This window comes from Myxocyprinus asiaticus, chromosome 42, assembly GCF_019703515.2.
Source record: "Myxocyprinus asiaticus isolate MX2 ecotype Aquarium Trade chromosome 42, UBuf_Myxa_2, whole genome shotgun sequence".
Taxonomy (NCBI): Eukaryota; Metazoa; Chordata; class Actinopteri; order Cypriniformes; family Catostomidae; genus Myxocyprinus; species Myxocyprinus asiaticus.
This window is the reverse complement of record NC_059385.1, coordinates 17,408,500-17,432,172: the sequence shown is the minus strand read 5'-3', so window position 1 is coordinate 17,432,172 and position 23,673 is coordinate 17,408,500. Positions and strand designations below refer to the sequence as shown.

The window sequence follows — 23,673 nt, the reverse complement described above, 5'->3', positions numbered from 1 at the left end:
AATTTAATACATTTATTTAAAAATATTTTGAGTTAGATTACGTTTTTAAAAAAGTTGAGGGGCTATTTGTAGGCAGGCGCATGCTCGGACAACTAAGCGGAAGTAAACAGTAAGTTCATGTTTAGTATGATCTAGTTCACTTCTAATATTTTATTGTTTTGATAAAAATGGACAGATTTGTTTGGACAAATGGACTCCTTGAGATGAACGAAACGTTAATAATCCAGCAAAGTGGAGTGAGACTTTACGACGGAGAAGACAAAGTATTTTATTCGTTTATAGCTGATGTAGACTCTGCTAACACAACAAAATGTTATGATTTACAGAATCATGTGGAAGACACTGACTGTCAATGATGCAAAACCAAAACTTTACAGAAAAACACAAATGTATTTTAGATCATGTAGTTTTTATGTTGTTGCTCATTTATTCAGATTCAACTATAACTAGAAGTTACACAGCACGTAACTACTGACGGTTTAATATACTTAAAGCTATATAAACACATGTGTTACACGAATGTGGAGAGTGTATTTGTGAGTGTATCTGTTATTTCCTCAATGACAGGCTAAACTTGATGTGGGATTCATTGTTCTTAGTACTCTTCGCTTACTCTGGAGAGACCAAAAGAACCATGTAATGTCATTTCTAGTGTATCTTTTACTGCTCTCACATTTTGCCATTTGCAGTTTTATAACGTGTATCAAACTGTCCTCTCACTCTGTAATAATCTCTTTTGTTTTTATGTCGATGTCCAGTGCTCACATGTCTGACATCTCATGTCAGTGTAGGAATGTTGTATATGCATACCCTTGTCACAGATCGTATTCTTTGAGGAGCAAGCAGCTGGCATCGGAAAGAGGTGATGTATAACTTTGTCATCGGAGTAGAATTAAAACACCTGTTTAGGTGACATATTGGTACATGCTATAGTAATACTGGTGTAATACAACACTGCTACTACCATTGTCAGGGTAGTACTAATAAGTAGTGACACCAGATTGCCTTTCAAATCCCACAGTGCCAAGATTGTCATTCACCTGCACCCTGCCTCAGAAAATAAGGAACCAGGCCCTTACCAGCAAAGCAAGTACTCCTATATAAAGCTGTCCTTTAAGGAGCATGGGCAGATTGAGGTCAGTAACTGAAAGAGTGATGTAGCAGTAATATTTGAACTGAGATGATGCATAGATTAGTTTGGCTTACACATGTCTGGAGCTTATTGCTTTGCTAAATCTGACTTAATACAGGATTGTAGCACCAGCATTAAAGTTATAGTTCACCCAAAAAAGAAAATTTCTTATTATTTACTCACCCTCATGCCATCCCAGATGTGTATTACTTTATTTCTACTGCTGAACACAAAGATTTTGAGAAAAATATCTCTGTAGATCCTCAGAATGCAAGTGAATGGTGGCCAGAACTTTGAAGCTCCAAAAAGCACATAAAGGCAGCATAAAAGTAATCCATAAGACTCTAGTGGTTAAATCCATGACTTCAGAAGTTATATGATAGGTGTGGGTGAGAAACAGATCAATATTTAAGCCCTTTTTTACTATAAATGTCCAGATATTCTTCTTTTGCTTTTGGTGATTTACATTCTTCGAAAGAAAGTCATCCACATCTGGGATGGCATGAGGGTGAATAAATGATGAGAGAATTTTCATTTTTGGGTGAACTATCCCTTTAAGCCAGGGGTGTCAAACTCGGTTCCTGGAGGGCCACAGTCCAGCAGAGTTTAGCTCCAACCCTAATTAAACACACCTGAAGCAGCTAATCAAGTTCTTCAGGAGTGCTTGAAGATTACAAGGAGGCATTTTGGAGCAGGGCTGGAACTAAACTCTGCAGGGCTGCGGCCCTCCAGGAACTGAGTTTGACACCCCTGCTTTAAGCAGTCATGACATTTAGAAAGGCACAGTTCAACTGAGATGTAAGTTAAGTTGTTCTATCTGTAGTAATTTGTTTGTGTAGTTTTACAGACGTCTAACGGAGGAGATGACTCAGAAACGATGGGAGAACACACCTGTGTCACTGCCGATCCCCACAGGAACTGGACTCAAGGTCAGCTTACACTAAGACCCTGAATGACACATAAACAACAAAGATTTCTGTGTTCTTCTAAACATCAAATCTGGAGAAATTGGGTCTTATTGAGCATGTATACACTCAAAAACATAATTTTAAGATTTGTACATTTCAGTTTCATAACAAAATTCTTTCAAATTGAAAACTAAACAACTAAACAAAAATACTAAACTAAATATTTTAAGTTTTATTAATTTTATTTGTTTAAACATTGCACAATTAAATCGGATGGAATTTTGTTATGAAATAAAAATGCATAAATTTAAAAAAGGCTAAAATATTTTTTTTAAGTGTATGTGATACTATATTTTATTTTATGTGTTGCTTAGGTTGACAAAGCAGTTGATGGAAACTATAAAAATAAAACCTTTTTCTCCCCAATTTGGAATGCCCAATTCCCAATGCACTCTAAGTCCTCATTGTGGCGTAGTGACACAATCTGGGTGGCGGAGGACGAATCTCAGTTGCCTGCACGTCTGAGACCGTCAACCTGCACATCTTATCACGTGGCTTGTTGAGCGCGTTACAGCAGAGACATAGCATGTGTGGAGGCTTCACGCTGTTTTCCGCGGCATCCACGTACAACTCACCACGCGCCCCACCGAGAGCGAGAACCACACATTATAGTGACCACGAGGAGGTTACCCCATGTGACTCTACCCTCCATAGCAACCGGGCCAATTTGGTTGCTTAGGAGACCTGGCTGGAGTCACTCAGTGTGCCCTGGATTCGAACTCGGGACTCCAGGGGTGGTAGTCAGCGTCAATACTCGCTGAGCTACCCAGGCCCCCCAATAAAGCATTTTTTTAAAGATTTAGTTATACCTATCAAATTTGAAATAAAATCATTTAAAAAGTTGGATAATGCAAAAGTAAAAAAAAAATATTAATATAGATTTGTGATATGTTGTTAAATATGCTATTAATTTAAATATTCAATAAATTTAAATGAACTTTCTTTAAGCTAGTTAAACACTTCATTGAGAAATATATTTTGAATGATTTTCACCTGCCTGCGTAGCCTATATCAATTACTACGTTGTACAAGCATATCACCAAAAACAGCTGTTTAGACTCTTCTCAGTTGCAAAGTTGTATTGGTAAATTCCCATACTAGTGGCACCAGTCATTTGCTTACCCCAAACATCTAAAAACACTTCAAAATATATAGAAAAAGGTGTAGTATTTATTATACCCTCATGGTGGCACTGTGATTAAGTAATTTGCCATTTGAATGCCATTTGTGCATAAACACTGTTTAAAGTTTTACCAGATTTAGTCTTATTTTGGCTTTTTTTTATATATGATTGATTACTTGTAACCATTGCATGACACTTGTTCGAAGTTTTGTAGCATGTAAAGTATGGTAGATTTTCAAAGCCTGTCCCTGAAAAAGTTACTCATGGATGAACCCTTTCCTTCCTCTGCCTTTGTTATTTGTTTGCATGTATGATTGAATGATTGTTTGTATGTGCGTGTTTATGTGTGTGTGTTTAACAGATGCTCATTTTCTCCTCTCTCCTGCTTTCTGTGTTTCTGTAGGCAGGAAGGACACGTGCAGTAGGGATTGTGGGGATTGAACGGAAGTTGGAGGAGAAAAGGAAAGAGATGTATAAAAACATTTCAGAGGTAAGAAAGTTTAACACAGATTCAAATGGGCTGGAATACAGAAATAAAGAGATGCAGATGGACAGGTAGTCATATCTAACCTACAGAGCACTGGGATTGTAGCCATATGACTGCATGCTTGAGATAAATGTTGAAAGGGTGCAGGAACACAGAGGTCACAATCGCACTATGGGTACCATGGCCCCCTTCAGATTGTCCCTTGATGTTGAAAGAAAGTGGTGCCTTGCTTTTTAATGCTAAATGACCTCATGGCTCTGATTAGGCTTCCTGGCAGAGCTATAATGGGAGATTAATAGAGAGTGCACAGCGGGGCATCCAGAGTACAGTGGGATATCCTATTAGGTGTGGGTACACCGAGTGATTTACAGGTGATTTCAGCCCTTGATAAAAAGGTAATAGAAAGTGCTTAAAGTGTTGCGTGCTGATTTGATGAAGAGTTAGGATGATCCTGCTTTCTTACTTTCCTGTATTTGTTTATCACATCTTTTTTGCAGGCTTTTGAGGATCTCAGCAAACTGATGGAAAAGGTCAGTCACTCAGTAGATTGGTGGGTCAGTCTGTTATCATGCCATGTTCAGTTCTTTCTGTGACTCGCTGTCTTTCACTGCAGGCTAAAGAGATGTTGGAGCTCTCCAAATCCATTGCCAATAAAATCAAAGACATACAGGGTGACATCACAGAAGATGAGGTGAGCGTTAAGTCCACGATATACTTCCAGAGAAGTTCTTAATCTTTCTTCGGTCATGAGTAAAAAGAAGTTCTAATGTTTAATTTGTCTTGTTTACATTACGATTTCATGACGCGGCGGTTAAATTCTGTTTTTGTGATTTATGATGACACTGATACTACTGCAAATATGAGTGTATACAAGTGTTAATGTGCAGAATAAAGACAGAATAATGAAGATAGAGGCATATCTTACTTTAGACAGATGTGTGATTGGCTTTTGCTGCAGATGGCACATGCGTGAATGGGCACTTGAGAAGATTTGATTCCTTTAGTAGACTAATTAAACAAAACAAAAAAAAATCACATGACATGGTCTTGGAAAATGTCTCTAAGCGAACGATCGTACAGATGTAGGTAAATTTGCACCAGTTCACTAATAACACTTCACGCCGGTGTGTTCCTGTTGAGTGGTTTTGACTGACTGAACAACATAAACAGAATGAGCTGTTGGCCTCAGTGTAGGTGGAACTCCAGGTCACATCTATCGATGACGTGGACCAATGGCAGTAAGAAGGTGTTTAGCAGCCGGTCAGAAGTTTTCCTAAAAGTTTGCTCCAGCGAGCTGTTACGAACCACCGAAAATTAATGCAAAAACACCTTCTGTTTGACCAGATTTTGTTCTAAATGACGTCACACCCATTCGTTTTCTGATTTCGTAGGAAGTATATCGAGGCCTTTAGGCATTAAGCATGTCAGACACTGAAGAACTTTTGCTTTCTTGGAGCCTACAGGGTCAGATTTACTGAAGCACCTTGTATACTGTAGGTACCAGTGTTTTACTGGGGCAGAAAAAGCAACAAAAAAAAAAGTAGTTTGGTTGGCTGGAAAGTTTGACATTAGCCAATCATTAATCACACTTCATTTTATATTTGGGTATTTGATCCACATGCCCATTAAAGTTTTTTTAATCAGCAACAAGATTTTAGGTGAAAATTTATATGAATGTAAATGGTCACCATTTCTTTTGTTCATCGCTATTTTTAATCGCCTTCATTTTAAATGTCCTGCCATGTGACAGGAAATGTTAAAAGTGCATACTGAATATTCCACTTAGTCTTGCTATTAATATTGCATCATAAAAGCTGCATGCATAATAATTATATACATTTTAAATGGAGTATAGCATGTCACACCACAGGAAAACTTCCTGTGATTCCATAAATTATTTCATGTTATCTATTCACATACACAAATTGAAGGGTGCTGTTCTGAAAGCTGTTTCCTACGATCTCCCTTAAAGTTTATTATTGCTTTGATCCTGCTTAAGTCAATTGGCTTTATTATGTAGATCTTAGATTGCATTTAGATAACTGCTATCCATTGTATTGTTTAAGTTTTATGCATTTTGTTTTAGTTTGTAAACTTATACGTTTCAAAGATGGTAGATATCAATCCTACAATGCATTGTGTTCTCTGGCTCAGTGGGGTGTCTTTAAATCCAAAGCTTGGAAAATATTGCCAGTGTAATCCACATAAAGATCAGCAATCCAAGTCACTTGCAACACACTCTTTGCACAGGTGTGTCATCATGGGCCTGGAATTGAGGTCGGTTGCTCAGACCCAAACTGAGCATATCATTGAGATGAAAAGCAACCAGGATCCAGATCCACCAATCAGAGCATGCATGGTGCATGTTTTCTTTGTACAGAATTACATGGATACATACCAGTTTTTGCTCTACCACTACTTGTATTACTCATATAATTATAAAAGTCAATCAGATCACATTGTGAAAATTGTTTTGAGTAAATACATATATTTTTTTAGCAGTTTGCATTAAACTAAATAAGCAGGTTTGTTTTGTGAAGCACATCTCTCTATAAAAATGTGGCTTAAGTTCACAAGCTAAAACTGGATTTGCTAGCTTTTCTAGTTGGCTATAACAGCCTTTATTTTTTACAAATGTGTTCAGTGGATTTAATTAGTGTAGAGCAGCAATTGAATTTCTCATTTGTGTGTGTTTGTGTGTACTGACAGACAATCCGTTTCAAGTCTTATCTGCTGAGTATGGGCATAGCCAACCCAGACATGAGACATGCTGCAGGCTCCACTAGAGGTAATGTCCTGTCTGTGGGCTTTTATGATGGACAGGTAAAACATGCTTATTTAGCAGCCTTGCATATTTATTTTATTCATTAAAATATAGGCTGATGCTATTTGCACCCTGGTGCAAATAATGGTATATGCTATTTACACCCCACTATTTGCACCAATATTTAAATACTAACATACAGTATGGGCATCACTACAGTGTGGTTATTGTGTTTATTTAGAGGTCCACAGACACACTACATTAACCTCTACCCCCTAAACCTAACCTTAAACTTACCTTACAAAAAATAACCTTGGTTTTACTACAGGAACCATGGTTTCACCATGGTATTTTTTGTAAATTTACAGTAACCACAAAATTAACCATGGTTACTATATTACCATCATATTCCTGTACTAACACCATGGTTAATTGCATTAAAACTATGGTTTCTGTCTAAAAACATGGTTACTACAATATTAGTAATACGGTGATGCAATCTACACAAAAGTGATGCAGAGCCGTGGGAACGAGTGCGATCAACAGACCCTGCCTCCGGATCAAACCCTTCTCTGCACTCCTCGGCATTCACCATGACCAAATCACTGCGATGAAATCACCATTTATATTCATTTTTATCTATTATTATAATGGTTATTAATGGAAGTATAAAGAGTGGAATCAGGAAATCGGAAGGGGAAAAAGAGTGGGACAAAACGCAGATTTGAACTGCGGTCGCTAGGACAACACTACACATTCATACACCATCTTTACACCCCACACCACTGCAGTGACTCCTATTGTTTAGTTTGTCATATATTCCTGTGGTTTCACCAGACTATTGGGGTGCAAATAGCTGTACTGTGTGGCAGATGCTACTTACACCGGGGTGCAAATGGACATGCCGTTAAAGATACCAATAGCTAGAAATTACTGATTCAGATAGTTCAAATACTTTACATCATATACATATGTTATGGCAGCAGAAAAGTAAAGCTAGACAATACAAAATATTCAACAGAAATTCAAAAAAAATTTTGTTTTCCACATCTTTGAACATAATCCAATTATTGCCCTACCTCCTTCTGCTTTCATGTTTCAGACAGATGGCATCTCACTAGTTTATAGCATCTCACTAGTTTTTAGCGTCTCTTGTCACACAAGCTGTGTTTTTAGCATGCTGTTCTAAGTTAAATGTAGTTTAAAACTAAACATGTCTTGAGAACCCTGCTTTCTGTTGTGCTCAGTCCAGCTGTCTTTGAGCTCAAAAGCGCATCTTTGGAAGGCTGTGCTGCCTGCTCGTTTGTTGACTGTACAGCTGGAGTTGCGCCGACTGCCCCCTACTGCCACAAATTTGTAAAAGCATCAAGGTGGAACATCAAGCTAGAATTGATTTGATTGTAGGAACGTTCCTTATTATGAAACGTAGGTACTGATCAGGGGCATGGTTAACTACGTTAATTTTTTTTAATGCTATATTTTTTATATAATGCATCACACTAAATCAACACGTTAAAACGACAGCCCTATCTGTAGCATTAATTTCACGTATGACATTCTACACTAGTTTCAGTTGCTAGGAGCTAGAATTCTTTTTAATACACATTGCTGATTATATTATGAATGATTCAACAGTGTATATTATATACAGTATATACTAAATAATATACTGTATATAAAAAAATGCATAAAAGTGTAAAAACTTGCTTCGCTTCTGAAACTACTTTCCTTTTTGGCTGATGTCACCAAACCCGCTTATTTTTCAAGCACATGTTGTATAAAGACCACTTTGACAATTAATTCCTGATGGATAAAGTCAAGTCCGGCCCTATTTTTATCTCATTGCATATACTGTTTTACTGTGAAATAAATTACATTACAGAAGTAAAATGGGTTGTGAATGCAGTTACATGTTGACTTTAACTCTAGGACAACTGTGATTAATTTGGTTTAAATGTCTCTGTGTCATACCATTTGATATAATCCTCTCTGTTCCTGTCTTACTCTTTCTCTCTACTGCTCTCTGTTCTTTGATTCCTCTTTTTTTTTTTTATTCCAGGAGCATGGAGGAATGATGGCCCTCACTGAAGTGTACTGTCTGGTGAACAGAGCACGAGGAATGTAAGAGGTAAGAGGCACTTGCACATCTATACAGGTGCAATAAAAGAGCCTCTGGAGACCTTACACTCCTGTAACAATCAGGGCTTCTTAAAGAAACAAAGTAGCCCTGCTACATCAGAACATCTTTTTACCCATGTGAAATGCTTTTGCACAAGTTTGGCTTTCTGTAGACCACAGCATTAGTGTCTCAGAGTTAATCAAAGCTGATCCTGATCTCCTGTCCAGCATCATCAAGAGTGACAGTCATCTAGAGAAAGTATAGAAAGTATTAACAAGGCTGTAAAAAATCTTTAATATCTGAAATAACATGAAAAAAAAAAAACCTTAAATGTTGTTTGCAGAAGTCTTAAATTTGTTGTTGGAAAGACAGGAAATGCTTCGTCAGCTTCACACTGCTGAGTTAAGGGGCTTTGAGGTGTTAGGAATGCATTTTTATTAGTTAATTTGAGTGATAGTAATATACCATACTTGAGTAATTCATGAGGCATAGGAATGCATGTTAAAAGATATGTCTTATGATTATTTAAAATCATGGATGAGTCTTTCAGCCTTAAATACGTATTATCTATCATTCTTGATTTTCTCAGCTTCTCTCTCCAGAAGACTTAGTCAATGCCTGCAAGATGTTTGAGTCACTTAAGCTCCCTCTACGGTAAGGGTGTGAATGTGTGTGTTTGTGTGATTAAAAGAGAGCCAGCATGCATTTGAGTGTGTGCAAGCCAGGCTTTGTTAGCAGAGGCAGGTCATTGTGGGCCCGGTCAGCCACTTCCTGCCAGACTTCCTGTTTTCAGGACCCATGTCCGCCCTCTGTCTCTTGTCTTCATTTTCCACCTTTAAAAAAACAAAAACAAAAAAAACCATTTGGATCGCCAGCTGCAATTAGCAGCACTTCTTTTTGCATGTTGCATACTATAGTGTTCATTTAGCTCAAATAGTAGCAACACCAAAGTCATTGATTCAAGTCCCAGGTAACACATGAACTGATAAAATGTATACCTTCAGTGCACTGTTGCTTTGTATATCTAAAAGAGTGCAAACATGCATAAATGTAAATGTATTAGATTTTAATGGAATTTATCAGCAGTTGTCTACATCTTGATGGGAACCTTTAGTACCCAAGAACAAAACTATTTCTCTCTCTGTCAGGCTGCCATGTTTAATTATGGGTTTGTAGAGTGGACATTAGATTGGATCTATGACCACCAACTTGTACAGACAATTTCTTCCTCATACATTTGTGGTCAGGAGAGTGAGAGAAGGTTCCCCTTTCAGTCTCATGGAAACACTGGCATTCAAGTCTCCATTGTATGAAACAAACCACCTTTAAAGTGTTTTTGACAAGACACAGCTAGCAGATGTGATGGGGTGGTGGTGTTTTAGGTCAAAGAGCTGGAGTGAGAGGCGTGTCAGATTAGAAATTTCCATCCCTGAAGAATCCAAGGCAGATGTGGTTTAAGAGAGGAATGTCCAAAATCATAAGCGGTGCCAATTATCGCCCCACCCACATTGCTTCAGCTATTTGATTAAGTATGGTTGAATCTCCTGAAACCTGTCAAGAACATGTCCGGGTCATATTTCAACCCCAAAATCAAAGAAAAGTAATATGAAATTATATTTTGCTTAAAGAAAATGAAGCCTGTTTGTAGGACAATGAAGATTTGTTGCATTGTTGCATTATTTTTACACATTTTACCCCCAAGATTCTCATTTGCAGAATGTTGTCGGTCACAGCTGTGTAATCTGAAAAATGTATTTAGAATTGATTAGATATTCATCATTGCAGTATTCATGCTAATTTAAATACAATAAAATAAAAACATTGTATAACAGCAGTTATTTTATGTAATACAGACCCTTTTACTGTAATGCAGTTAAAAAAGCTTATGAGAATCTGCATTGAGCATAAAGGGAATTACAAAAAAGAACATGAAAATTATCATGTAAATAATAAAATAAAAAATATTAATGGTTTAAAAAATAGACTTAATTTTCTTTATGGAAAATATGCTTTCCTTTGGTTTTTGGAGTGATATGTGACATTTTGTGAGAATCGCCACAATAAAATCTTTGTAACATACAGTGTATATACCTATATGAAAAAAGTTTTTAGCTTTTGCAATAATCCAAAAGCACAGACCAGCAGTTATGATGTGTATTTAACGGATTTAACCCTTAAAGGTGCTCTCAGAAATGTATTGAAGTATGTCGAAGTATGGCTTACACTGACACCTAGTGGCCTGGATGCTGCATCATTCAAACTAGGAATGTCCGGAAGGACTATTTTCACTGACGTTTAAGTCACAATTTTGGAGTCGACTAGTCTAAAATGAAAGAAACCCTCAAAACAGTAAAAAAACAAAAAACAAAAACATTGTGTGTTTATGTGACCCATTTTAAACACTTCCAATAGCCAAATCTGATGCTAAATTCAGCTGAAAAGGGGAATTTATCTGTGACGTGCTTGCCTTGCATTATCATAATTGTAGGCTATATTAAATATAGAACATGACACATATTTATTGAATCAACGTTAGCGTATACAGGCATATTTATTGAACACAATTGAATGAACAGTGCAGGACCAGTAGCAAAACTAATAGTCTGTTCTATACGGAATTCACCAAGTAAAAGTTACTTAACATAATAAAACAGTCAGGGAATTGTTGAAAATAATTAACAGGTAAGCCAAATCAATGAGAGAGGAAAAATTAGCTGAGCATATTTCACAACATGCATTAGCCTATGTTCTACAGTAATATGACAGATGTTCGGTTAAAAGCATTAACCAATTATAGTTATGATGTAAAAAAGAAAAATAGCTATAGGATAGGAAAAAAATAGGCCTGTGAGAAATGTAAAATAAACGTAATGTATTGTTCTAAACATGATGTACACACAGAGTAAATGATAGTTTAACCAGTTAAGCAGTTGGCACCTCGTTGAAAATAGCCTTGTTGATCAGCAGGATAAGATAAAAATGGCATTCCTAGCCTTAACAGTCATTTTATTGGCTGCTTACTCAAAATAATTCATTTTTCATTAACAAAATGGAGCGGAACAGTCTGGTTCCGGAAGTAAAAATCCCATTAATTTCTTCGATAGACAAATTGATTTTCAAAGCTAACTTATAAACCTTAACAGACAGACCTGTCTCCGAGGTTGTTTATCGATGGTATATGCTTCCGTTTAAGCCATCCAGCTGCGTTATTTCAACTTCATTGTTTAAAAATCATCTTTAATAGTGGAATTCCTGATGAACAACTACATTACCCATGGTCCAGCAGAGAAAGCTTCACCAATCAGAGAACCGTGGTCAGCAAAGCCCACGAAATAACACCGGAATTGACCGCCCACTCCTTTGACGCACTCTGGATGAGTCAATCTCCCTGGACTACTAATACATTTGTGTTTATCTCAATGTTTCGCAATAAACGTAAACTAGATTGATTCTATACTTATAATCAATAACATAAAACCAATAGTTTTATATATTTCCATAGTTTTATATTCGACTAATTCATTCGCAGTGCTTCATGGGATTGTAGTCCTTGCCCTCATGAAAGACGTTAAGTACACAGACTTGTACCTTTTGTCTTTTTGTCGGATTTACAAATACTTTTTTTGCCTTAAAATAAAATCTGTAATGTTCCGATTCACCTCGGAGCTGGTTGCTTTGGTTCATGGCTTACAACACTTTAATGGAGGATTTTATTTTTTTTTTTTAAAGTCTATGGAAAAAATTAATGGGAAAAATACTTCTGGAACCCAGATGGCTGAAAAAGTGGGTGGGCACTGTTGCGCTCTATTAACTTTTGAACATGGTCCAGTGAAAGATGGGAGCTGACTCACCTGAGGCGATTATCCTGCACTTGAAATAGCCCACTCAGGTGGAAAATAAATTGCAAGCATGCACAGATTTAAAGAAGACTTAAACGTGGAAGCATCCATAGCGACTTGCAAGACAACGTTTCGAAAATCCGCTTCCCGCACCACCACCAAAGTGATTTCCATAGTTGCTTTGCTGGTCTTGTGAGTGGACATTTTCCTGCGCTCGCTGCGAGTGAGAAAGGGAAGAAGCACGCACAGCCTGAGGTGAAATTAAACTTTGTATACATCTGCTCCAGATATCCTGTGTAATTAATTTAGTAATTTAAGTAATTTAAGCACAGCCTTTGTAAAAATATAAAGCCAAACATAAATGTGTAAAAATGCTGAACAGTTTAATTATGGGGAAAAACTTCAAACACATTAGTTCTCAGTTACCAATGTCATTGTACAAATTCACTATGCACAGTTAGCAAGGGTTCATTTAATCCTGTGTCCAAAAGTGTCCAATGACAGGGCAGTTACTGAGATGAAGTGAGTACTATTCAGCTGGTCATGTGATTCTAACATGGCAGCCCCCATGAGGCGCCCCTGCTGCATGTAGAATAAAAGAGCATTTGTAAGGTTACTAATATGACTGAACACTTCATCTCACATGAGTGGTCACGATTTTATACATGTGTTTCAAAATTGCTATTCATTTCTTTAGAAGTAAAACTTTTTAAATGAGGGAAAAAATTACTCAGTGCACATTTAAATGCATAGATAGTTTGTCAATTATTACTTCCATGTTACTACTTTGTCTTATAGCAATATGAAATGTAAATCAAGCCTATTACTGAAATAACAGCTCCACCTTGAGGATGGGATACCGATAATTCACCATTGTTGCACAGGAAGTCGACATGATGTACTGTAGTGCTCATTGGAATGAGTTTAGTACTCTTTTGTTATATAACAAACTAAGAAATGTATATCCTGTGATAGTAAATTCATACTGATATTAAATAATCATAAAAAACATTACACTTTTGATAATCAAGTAGTTCGAAAAAATATTTTTTTTGCAATTTTGGCATTTTTAATTGTTACACTATTCACAAGAGAATAATTGAGGAATACTAAAGAGTATTTAACTCAACCAAAAAATGGTTGAGTTAAAGAGGGTTAAAATTAGGTCCTGGGTCAATAAAGACCCGATGAATGCATTTAAGGGTTAATTGACATTACATTGACGTTTTCTTTGCGTTCTGTCTCCCAGGTGTCTGAGAAGGGCGCCCTCACAGCCGAATAGTTTGCCAAACTGTTAGGACTCTCAGTTCTCCTCTCTAAAGAGAGGTACTGTCTGCGTAATCTGTCTGCATAATCTTTTTGCTTATTTCATATATAATTTATCTTCCAGCATCTTCTCTCTGTTTTAATGTGACGCACTCTTTCACAGGTTGTTGTTAGCTGAAAATGTGGGCCACTTATGCCGAGACGATTCAGTAGAAGGTCTGCGTTTTTATCCAAACGTGTTCTGACGCATGTGGATGATAAAATATCGACCCTGGCTGACTTTCAGCTCCTTCCTGTTGGAACCAGATTCCACTCAGGAGAGAACTGACAACTGATTAGCACTTGCTCTGGATACAGGAGGCTTCTACTATCCACTGTGTTTATGTCAATAGAGTCTTACATGAATGTTGTTTAAGGTACTTGCGAATGTTACCGCACTCCTTACACTGTTTTGCTTAAATCAGACTGTATGAGATATGTTCAGACAGCTCACTGTGTTGAGCGATTTCTTCATGAAAGAGACAGGGAATAACTGTTAAATATATGAATACCGTATGTTTTATTGATAGGATAGATGCAGAAATGATAATGATGTATAAACAGTACTATTGGAATCAGGGTGTGTGATTCCAGCACGTTCAGCGCTGTTAGACTGTCTTCATACTAGTGTTGGGTTCGAGTGCACCTTAGTCGAGTCCGAGTCGAGTCCAAGTCCAAAAGGGGCCGAGTCGGACTCAGGCCGAGTCCGAGTCCGAATGAATCTGTTCAAGAATCTGAATTAAAGTTGTATTCATTACAACCAGAGTTATTATTATTTTGAATTTTAATTTCGTTTTTATTTCTACTTCATTTTCAATTTTAGCGCTGTTAGACTGTCTTCATACTAGTGTTGGGTTCGAGTGCACCTTAGTCGAGTCCGAGTCGAGTCCAAGTCCAAAAGGGGCCGAGTCGGACTCAGGCCGAGTCCGAGTCCGAATGAATCTGTTCAAGAATCTGAATTAAAATTGTATTCATTACAACCAGAGTTGTTATTATTTTGAATTTTAATTTAGTTGTTATTTCTACTTCATTTTCAATTTTAGTTTTACCTAAAATTATGTAATGTAATTAATTAAATACATTTAATGTGTAACACACAGAGGTTGCGCTACAAATATGTGACGGACTGAGTTGTACAATTTCCGTCATGGTCTATTTCATCCGTCATTTTAGTTTAAATGTCCCTGATACGTAGTAAATTTGTTTTTGTCTCGATATAGTCAACATTTTCAGTTAGAAATGACTTTACGTAGAAAGCGCGAGTCTGATAAAACGTGTAATATTTAATAATTTCCAGAGTTGGGGAATGTACTTTTTAAAGTGTACTTACGTTATTGATATTTCTGCATGAGAGCGGCAGAGCGCGAATGCCGATCTCTTTCCCGCACACACATACAGCACGGGCGCGCAGGCGAGAGAGTTAAAAAAGTAATTTGAAAGAGTGCGCGCTGCTGCTCTCAACCAGAATAATCACACGTAAGGACATATACGCGTGAAAACTGATGCGCAGTATCAAATACACAGAATGTATGATAGTGCTAACTGAAGAGAGCACATCAATATGAAGACAAAGCCAAATCCCAGACATTTAGAGGCAGTTTTGGAATCCCGCCCGGGCGCTTTTTTCAGGTCTTAAAAAGAGGACGTATGGTCACCCTGTGTTACGTTATTTTTTTATTTTTTTGTTTGTTTGTTTGTTTTTCATTGCATCACAAATGCCATGGACTTGGCCGGAATCACAAGTCCGAAAGGCTCGAGTCCAAGTAAAAATGAGTCCATGAGTCCGAGTCCGAATTCGAGTACCCCAACTCTACTTCATACCTTTCCTGAACTACTGGATACTTTATATTTAAAAAGTCATTCACATGAAGACATTGCATGAGCTGGATTCTGAAGGAAGGGAGAGAAGGGAAAACTTTTTATTATTATTCAACTCAGAAAAAATGTTAAGGCCAAGACAAATGTTTACAATTAAAAAATGTAATTAAAAATTGAGTAGAGCTGTATTACATGTCCTTAGCCAATTTGAAAAATGTTTAGTTTTTCACCTCTTAAGAGCATGCTGTCTTCCGCACTTACAATATACCGGACTGTTGTGAAAAAATAATTAAACATGTTCTGTCTGAGTTTCTTTCATATTTTAATGTACTGTATTTATCTTTCCTGTGTTAGTAGGATTGCAAGTCTGCATGGTTTGCTAAATTCTCTTAACTTCGATCACATTGTTGGATTTTCATGGCACTTATTGGTATTACTACTGAATTATTTCCTCTTTTTCCAAGATCGATTTCAAGGAAACATGTTAGTCAGTAATCACAAATGACATTACAGTGAGTAAATTCTTCCTAAATACAGTTTAATTAAATAATATAAAAGTTTGTATGATATGTCAACCTCATTTTGAGGCAACCCTCCCTATCGTGAGCAGATTTATTGAGTGGATACTTATGAAATTTTGTGAAACTTAACCTCTAAACTTCTCGCATTCATGTCTGGCAACGTCCAGTGCAGTATTAGAAATAGAGACCACTGGGAAATGTTCGCTTGGCTCCACGTCGTAGAAAATAATATAATTGCTCGTGTCATCTTGTATTGAAATTCGTCGGCTAGACGTGAAAACGAAATAGATTTTTATTTTATTATTATTTTTATTTTTTATTTTTTTGGAGAGCAGACCGCATCCTAATTCAATTTCTCGAGTAATAGCCGGCATAGGAAGCAGGGGAATGCGCGCTCACGGTCACTCAATGTGAACGCGCGCATCTCTGAGCTGTTCGCCGTTTGTGCACCGGTCCATGACGCTCTCATTCATTGAACTCATAAACAACACTCCCTGTAACATGCTGCCTTTCAGCATGTCCACGACATACTGATAAAAGAGAAAATGCGACTCAATGTCTTATGTAAGTAAACTACTTTTTTCAGCTACATATAGTGAGCTGTTTATTTTACTATTTAATGTGTGCACTTTTAATTGGATGTTTATTGCATGATGCTTTGTTCATTTCTGAGAGAAACGTAATGAGTATATTTTTGTATAAGAGAAATGGTAACACCTTACAATAAGGTTGTATTCATTAACATAAACTAACATTTACAGCACTTATTAATCTTGGTTAATGTTAATTCCAACGTACAAGTACATTTTTAGCATTACAAATTATATGTTAACATTAGCTAATGCATTATGAACAACTGTCGATTTATAAATGAACATTAACCAAGATTAATAAATGCTGTGTGTGTATATGTATATATATATATATATATATATATATATATATATAGGTGACACTTTACAATAAGGTTCCATTTGCTAACATTAGTTAACATTAACAATGAACAATAATTTTACAGCATTTATTAATCTAATGTTAATTTCAACATATAGGCTACTAATATATATATATATATATATATATATATATATATATATATTTATTTTTTTATCGAAAGTTATATTTGTGAACATTAGTTCTATCTGGAAGACTTGCAGATTTGAGTAAAGTTTTAGATGACATTTATTTGATTAATATGAAACAGGAATGTAATGTCTCTCTTTGGCGTAAGCCCCATCTGGCAGTCCGAAGTTGTTGTACTCGGAATTGTCATATCCTGCCGGAGATAGGAGGCAGGGGCGAGGAGCCTACCCCCGTGCAGGACGGGACTCAACTGGTGGTGGTGGAGTGGTGGAGGTTGCCGTGTTAGCACACTGAAACAGCAATGTGATAGATTGTGAGCAGACTTATAAAGCAATGTCTTACATGTGATTGGCTAGGAGTTACCTAGCTAATGGTGCGATGATGTACAGCTGCTAGTGTTCCCGCTAGAACTATGCTGCGCTTACATTTAATGCACAATGAACTAACAAATTTTATCAACTAACATTAACAAAGATGAATACATACTGTAAAAATATATATAATGCATTAACTAATGTTCATTAATAGAACCTTATTGTAAAGTGTTACAGATTTTTTTTTTTTACTGAATTTACAACATTAATAATTCATAACCATTTATAATAACTCAAAGTTATTACAAATGGTTGATGGTTTTAGAGTTCTTAGATGTATTTTGATTAATACATTGTTGTAATATTAGCCCACAGTATATATTATAGTTAACATACAGCAGGGCAGTTTCCTTGGTTTGCATGAACTGATTCAAAACGTGTATGAACATTTTGACATTTTTTTTTTTTTTTTTCTTTAATAGTTTAATGGCATTTTGCTTAATACTTTTCAGAATGGATCCAAATGACAGAAAAGTCATTGGGTTGTAAGGAGTGTGAGATTATCAAGAAGCCATTCAAAATTTCTTGGTAGTCCAATGATAAGAGTCAGGCAATTAAAAATAAATGCATGTAGTATGTATGGGGAATGAATGGGAAATAATGATCCTTAAGTGTGCTGTCTGTGTGAATGTATTTGATTCATTCTATATGTTCATTTTAGGACAGATTGAATAATAGTGGAGTTGGGTGATGTGGACAAACAAAGATAAGAGGCTGCAGATGTCGGCATGAAACAGGGTTTTCCTACAGCGACCCCATTTTTGTTGCTTTTCCTGATCGGATTTGGTGAGATGTCTTCCTTGCATGTAAAGAAAGGCCAGTTTACACTAGAACTTACAACTGTACAATGCAGGGTTTTTTAACTAGTGTAAGGATGCAATTTAGTTCATATTATTTCCACAGGGAACATGACAAATGCTCAGTTATATGATCCAACTTTTCTGCTTCACATGCAAAATAAGAGTTTAAATGAAGGTCAGTGATTATCATTTTCAAGTGCACTGCGGTGAATTGGACTCAGTTGGAGAGGAAAATGTAGGGAGGGGGAAGGGAGGGTCGCTGACTTTTCCTGCACTCTCTTCTCCTGGATGCATTTGTTTTTTCTGCAGGAAGAGACACATACAGATAAGCGTTTGCAGATCACAATGCCTCCCAAGTTATTGTACTATTGTACAGTTACAGACAACAGCACAGTACAGCAGTAGATTCTTTCTTAAACTTGAGTACTGTAAGTTATGATTTTTAGTTTTGTATTGTTATCGAATGCATCCTCATGTCATCTAAAATGTCATCTAGCTCAAAATGAAAACATAATAAGTTCATGAGAATATTTAAGGCAATATTGCAGACAAATGATAAAGTGTAATCCATGTCTGAAAAATAATGTCAGTTTAAAACCAGTGGTTGGCATGTGCTTCAACACAATGGGCGATGACAAATTTTTCAAAATCCCTATGTATAAAACTTGAGTATAAAAGACATGAATGATACCTCAGCTTGTTGAGGAAAGATGTGATATATTTTTATTTAGAAAGGGTGAAAAAAAAACAACCTTACTGTCCATTGAAGATGGGACCTAATCCATATTTAGGGACCAAAATATCATATAAACTTGAGGGTATAGGCTCTTTTGACTTTGGATAGTAAGTAACCACGCTGCATCCACTCTATACATCTTAGCAACCCCATAGAAATGCTAAAAACATCTTAGTAACCACATAGTCACACCATGGAAACCACCCACACCCTAACAGCTAGCTAGCATTGCCCTAGGAACCTCCCAGAACACCCTAGGAACCTCCCAGAACACCCTAGCAACCACATAGCAATGTGCTAACAATCACTCAGAACACCTTACCACTGCACAGTAGAGGATCCTGGCATAGGTGTTTTAGGCAGCCGCCTAGGGTGGCACTACTATGGAGTTATAAGTGTGCCACAATTCTACGCACACAAAATTCTATTTTGAGCGTGCAGTATGATATTTTGAGAGCATAAAATTTTCTGTGTGCGCAAAATTATACTTTGAGCGTGCAAGATTTTATTTTGAGCACACAAAAATGTTCTGCGTGCACAAGATGATATTTTGAGCGCACAAAAAGGTATTTTGCACGAGCGTGAACTCAGTTTTGTAAAGCAAAGTATTTTCTCGCAAAGATGAATTCAATTTGAGCGAACAAAAATCAATTTTGCACATGCATAAAGTTTATTTGAATGTGAATTTGCACGGAATTTGCAGCTCTTTTGTTGACTTAACTGTTTTATTTAACCTTAATGAAATTTTTTAGTCTGTACACTGCCAATAGGCTTACTAGCTAGCTAACTACCTGGCTAGCTCTCTTAATATGGTTCTCTTGTCTAGTATTTGGTTATCTAGGTTACCAAGTTACACTTACATAGCTACTGGCTTGGCCATGTTACCTACCACTTTCATCTGAAATTATATTAATTTAATCTCTCCCATGTGTAAAACTCTTTAAGACTAACGTAATAGTGTAGTTTTGGGGAACTTAATTTGACTTCTATCTATCCCACAGGATATGAGAGAGCCATTTATTTAAGCATATTTCACATTTTCTTGAAAATCTAGCTATAAACAACTAAATTTAAACACCTTATGCTTTTTTTACTACCACATTATGGCACATGTTTATAGCAAAGATGTAAACAATTCACCCAATTCACTTCCTAAGTGTTAGGTTCTGCTAATTGGTTTTAATTTCTCTCTTTCTTGTAGCTATGGCTGGTATCCATCTGTGGCCTTCAATGCACATTGCCTTGAGCAATGCTAGTGTATTTGTGGATTACAGCACTGTCAGCAACCTCACTGACCACAGACTGACTGTATCATTGATTGACATTGACAGGAACATTACAGTACTTACCAGGCCACTTCCCTTTAACCAATCAGAAGGGTCACTGGAGTTCAACTGCTCCTGCTTCCTGTATGCAGGTAACTTCAGATACAAACTGGAGCAGATACACAAGGTTGACGTGTCTAACCAGACTGCCATCTGGTGGTATAGCCCGGTTTTGCATGTGCACTGGCCCAACTTTCACTTGGCTGTGGATCGTGGCAGCAACGACCAGAGCTCTAATGACTTAAGGATTGGTGTGTACACTAGTGATCACTTCCATCCTTGTCCTAGTAGCAAAGCTTCATCTCTATACCTTGATGTCAGCTACCTGGAACAAATGCATATTGGGAGGAACACCATTGACAAGTTGCAGAGCCGGAAAAGACACATTGTTAAAGTAGTTAGGTCACAGCATGTGGAGTTGACTTGTGCGTCCCCTCTAACAGAGCATGGATTCATCCAGATTTCTATAAAATCGCCCCACATCCAGCAAGACATCAAATCTTCTGGTCCTCTCTACCTGTCCAGCATCTTTCCCTACAAACTTCTTGTAGATAACATCTACAAAAGTGGCTGTGAGGGAGCCGTGTCAGTCCATCGAATCGCTCCTCCCTGTACAGTTACAAATGGAAAAGTTCTGCTTTATAAGGAGGAGAGTAAGGAGAAGGCTGCTCCCTCTCATCTGGCCTTTAACTTCCTCACTCAAGGGGAGAATGAGACTGAGTTTAATTGCTCCATCTTTGACCCTGGCAGGAATAAGTACTGCTTTCATTTCACACTCGTCTACAGTCAGGCCAGTTTAACACACACCTGTGTTATTGTGCAAAGGAATTCAAGTGAGTCAGACCTTTAGGGCTATGTTTTTGCATTTGAGTCTTGTATGTACAAGAGGTTGCTCATTTTATTCTGAAATTGTTTGAAAAGTTTGGATTTGTCTGTTGATATACAACTGTTAATGGTCTGGCAGTTACAGGGAATTTAGGTTCCAAAATTCTAAGGACACATAGGGTCTTTTCACACCACGCTAGAGTTGCCATCTGTCCTATATGAGCTTAGACATCCTAAAAGGGGGGCCCCTGCCCCTGGTCAGACAGCAAAATTATATTATAAATTTAAGGGCTTTACACAGTAAGCCTTGATTGGATAAAGGAACCTAAAAAGATTTGTTTTACTAATGCTTCATTTAATGTAGGGTGTTTGTGTATGCATATTAATAATTATTTGTAATTCTTTTCTCCTCTCCATCACTGTATCTTAAGGAATGTGGGGTCCATGGCAGCCATGGAGTGGTTGCAGTGTGACATGTGGTGAAGGGGTTAGAGAGCGTGAACGTGAGTGTCTACTGCCCTCTGGTGGTGGGATTCAGTGCACTGGCATGGTTAGGGAGCAATCCCACTGTTCGCTGGAAGACTGCACTGGTGAGATTTCTTCTTACACTGAGGGCCTGAAGAGTTATAATGTCTGAGTTCAGATTTTAGTGTACTTCAGAACATTTGTGTAATGCAAAATCTATATTCAGAAGAACTGGTGGATATCCAAGACACTAATAAGAATTGCAGAATGATTAAAACTACATTCTTGTTTCCAAATTTAGGGGAGCTCCCCCCCCTATCGGTCACCCCTCCCCCAGCTGTAAGCTCTCCCCTAGCTGGGAATCTAGTAGTAGTGGCAGGGATCTCCCTGTGCCTGGCTGTGATCCTGGCCACCATCTTAATAACTGTGTGGAGAAAACTCTGCCATGCTCCGAACTGCAGCCCCATGCGACATAGCTCAGTTCACTCTCCCAGTGGCCGGAAAAACTCTGATGAGGCTTCTATTTGTGGTCACAGCACACAGAGACCCAGTTTCTCCGAGAGTTTGCAAGCAGCTCCCCTACAAAAAGGGCTCACCGTGCCTGCCAAGCAAGAGCCGTCTGACAGAGGTGTGCTTGCTCGACAGCAGAGCATGTCTCTCCTTCTCCCCCTTCCTCAAGACCCGGAGAGAATGTCTCCTTCTGGGCAAAAGATCGTTCCGCCTATTTTTGGCTATCGCTTGGCTCAACAGCAGCTCAAGGAGATGAAGAAGAAGGGGTTGAAAGAAGCCACTCAAGTCTATCATGTGTCCCAGAGTCCAGTTGATGACACCTTGCTGGAAGCCACAGCTTCAAACCCTGCAGGTCTAACTCCAGTGCCTCAGGAAGTTGACAGCCCAGAAGAAGCTAACAGCAGCCAATTTCGCACGAAGTCTCCTTTCCTCGAACCTACGTGGCCTCCAAAAATCTTGGACACTTTATCAGATAGGCACAAGGTGGACATGTTGCTGGGTCCCCAAAAGTCTGTGTTCAGTGCCAATGCCCCCCATCTTGAGCGCACAGCAGATTGGGTGGAGATGATAGAGCGCAATAGAGGGACCTACTCGAAGAATCCAAATTTCAGGAGGACATCAAGCTTCCATGAGAACAACCAGCAACAGTTGCCTGCATTGCGACTCTTCCGAGAGAGGAGCATGACTAGAGTGACTCCTCGGCAGCTTCCTGAGGGGAGCTGTAGAAACCGAACCTGGGAGCAGACACTTCCCAAACTTGAGGTCTGGTCCTGCTTCGAACCTAGAATAACTGATAGCTCAGGTGACCATAGGAGGAGGCCATGGGTGGACACTCCCCCATCTCAGTCAAACTCAAAAGATAATACTTTAGCAGTTCTTAATTCAGCTTCAGTGACACCCACTAAAGATCCCCTAGTGGATCGTCAAAGGTTGGCTCGGAGCCCTTCTTCCGCAATGGACAGAGCAGAAAGGGCTGAACAGAACTGGAGCAGAAGAGGCCCCTCTCCTATCCAGAGGAACATACTTGCCAGAAAGCTACGAGAGGCTAACTCATCTACCTGCCAAAGGCAACGCAGTTCCACATTCTCTACCTCAGAACAGTACAGGGGGCGCTGTCGCAGCCTTCCTCTCTCCGCAGACTACAGCAGCTACCCCTGTAGTCTCACTGAGTCAGAGCAGCACATGATGGACATTTCTGGATACTTGGGCGAGGAAGATGGAGTAGAGGTTCTAAATATTCACAGACTCACCTGATTGAGTCCAAGTTTTTGGGAGATTTCCAAACTCTGCTGATGCAAACCCTTCAAAATAAATGTCTTAATGAAATGAAGCAGTTATTTATAATTGTGGGAGTCTTTTTTGTTTTTTGTTTTTTTGTGCTCCATGTGGACATGCATATCAGATTTAAGAACATCTTTGTTTCTTGTTTATGGGATAAGTAATTCAAATTAAATCTAAATGATCAGTCTTATGTGGTGT

At 38.0% G+C, this 23,673-nt stretch overlaps 2 protein-coding genes across 6 annotated transcripts; both read left to right on the top strand.

Moving 5' to 3' along the window:
- The first annotated feature begins 107 nt into the window (after positions 1-107).
- LOC127432498 (vacuolar protein-sorting-associated protein 36-like) lies at positions 108-8,591 on the top strand. The gene is made up of 11 exons (XM_051683635.1): positions 108-263; positions 568-636; positions 759-862; positions 1,022-1,136; positions 1,972-2,061; positions 3,627-3,713; positions 4,208-4,240; positions 4,324-4,401; positions 5,961-6,069; positions 6,420-6,498; positions 8,534-8,591. Exons 5-9 carry the CDS (start codon positions 1,996-1,998, stop codon positions 6,009-6,011), a joined length of 315 nt encoding a protein of 104 aa, XP_051539595.1. The 5' UTR covers positions 108-263; positions 568-636; positions 759-862; positions 1,022-1,136; positions 1,972-1,995; the 3' UTR covers positions 6,012-6,069; positions 6,420-6,498; positions 8,534-8,591.
- On the top strand, positions 7,909-23,641 carry LOC127432495 (thrombospondin type-1 domain-containing protein 1-like). Of its 5 annotated transcripts, none has more exons than XM_051683632.1 (8): positions 7,909-8,602; positions 9,183-9,247; positions 13,682-13,758; positions 13,862-14,114; positions 18,200-18,319; positions 20,271-21,227; positions 21,651-21,809; positions 21,986-23,638. In XM_051683632.1, the coding sequence occupies exons 5-8, from the start codon at positions 18,262-18,264 to the stop codon at positions 23,446-23,448; spliced, it is 2,637 nt and encodes an 878-aa protein (XP_051539592.1). In that variant the 5' UTR covers positions 7,909-8,602; positions 9,183-9,247; positions 13,682-13,758; positions 13,862-14,114; positions 18,200-18,261; the 3' UTR covers positions 23,449-23,638. The 5 variants fall into 5 exon arrangements, with proteins under 5 accessions (XP_051539592.1, XP_051539591.1, XP_051539590.1 ...); XM_051683631.1 differs by having other exon boundaries at positions 18,195-18,319; XM_051683630.1 differs by having other exon boundaries at positions 13,862-16,640.
- The last annotated feature ends 32 nt before the right edge of the window (positions 23,642-23,673 follow it).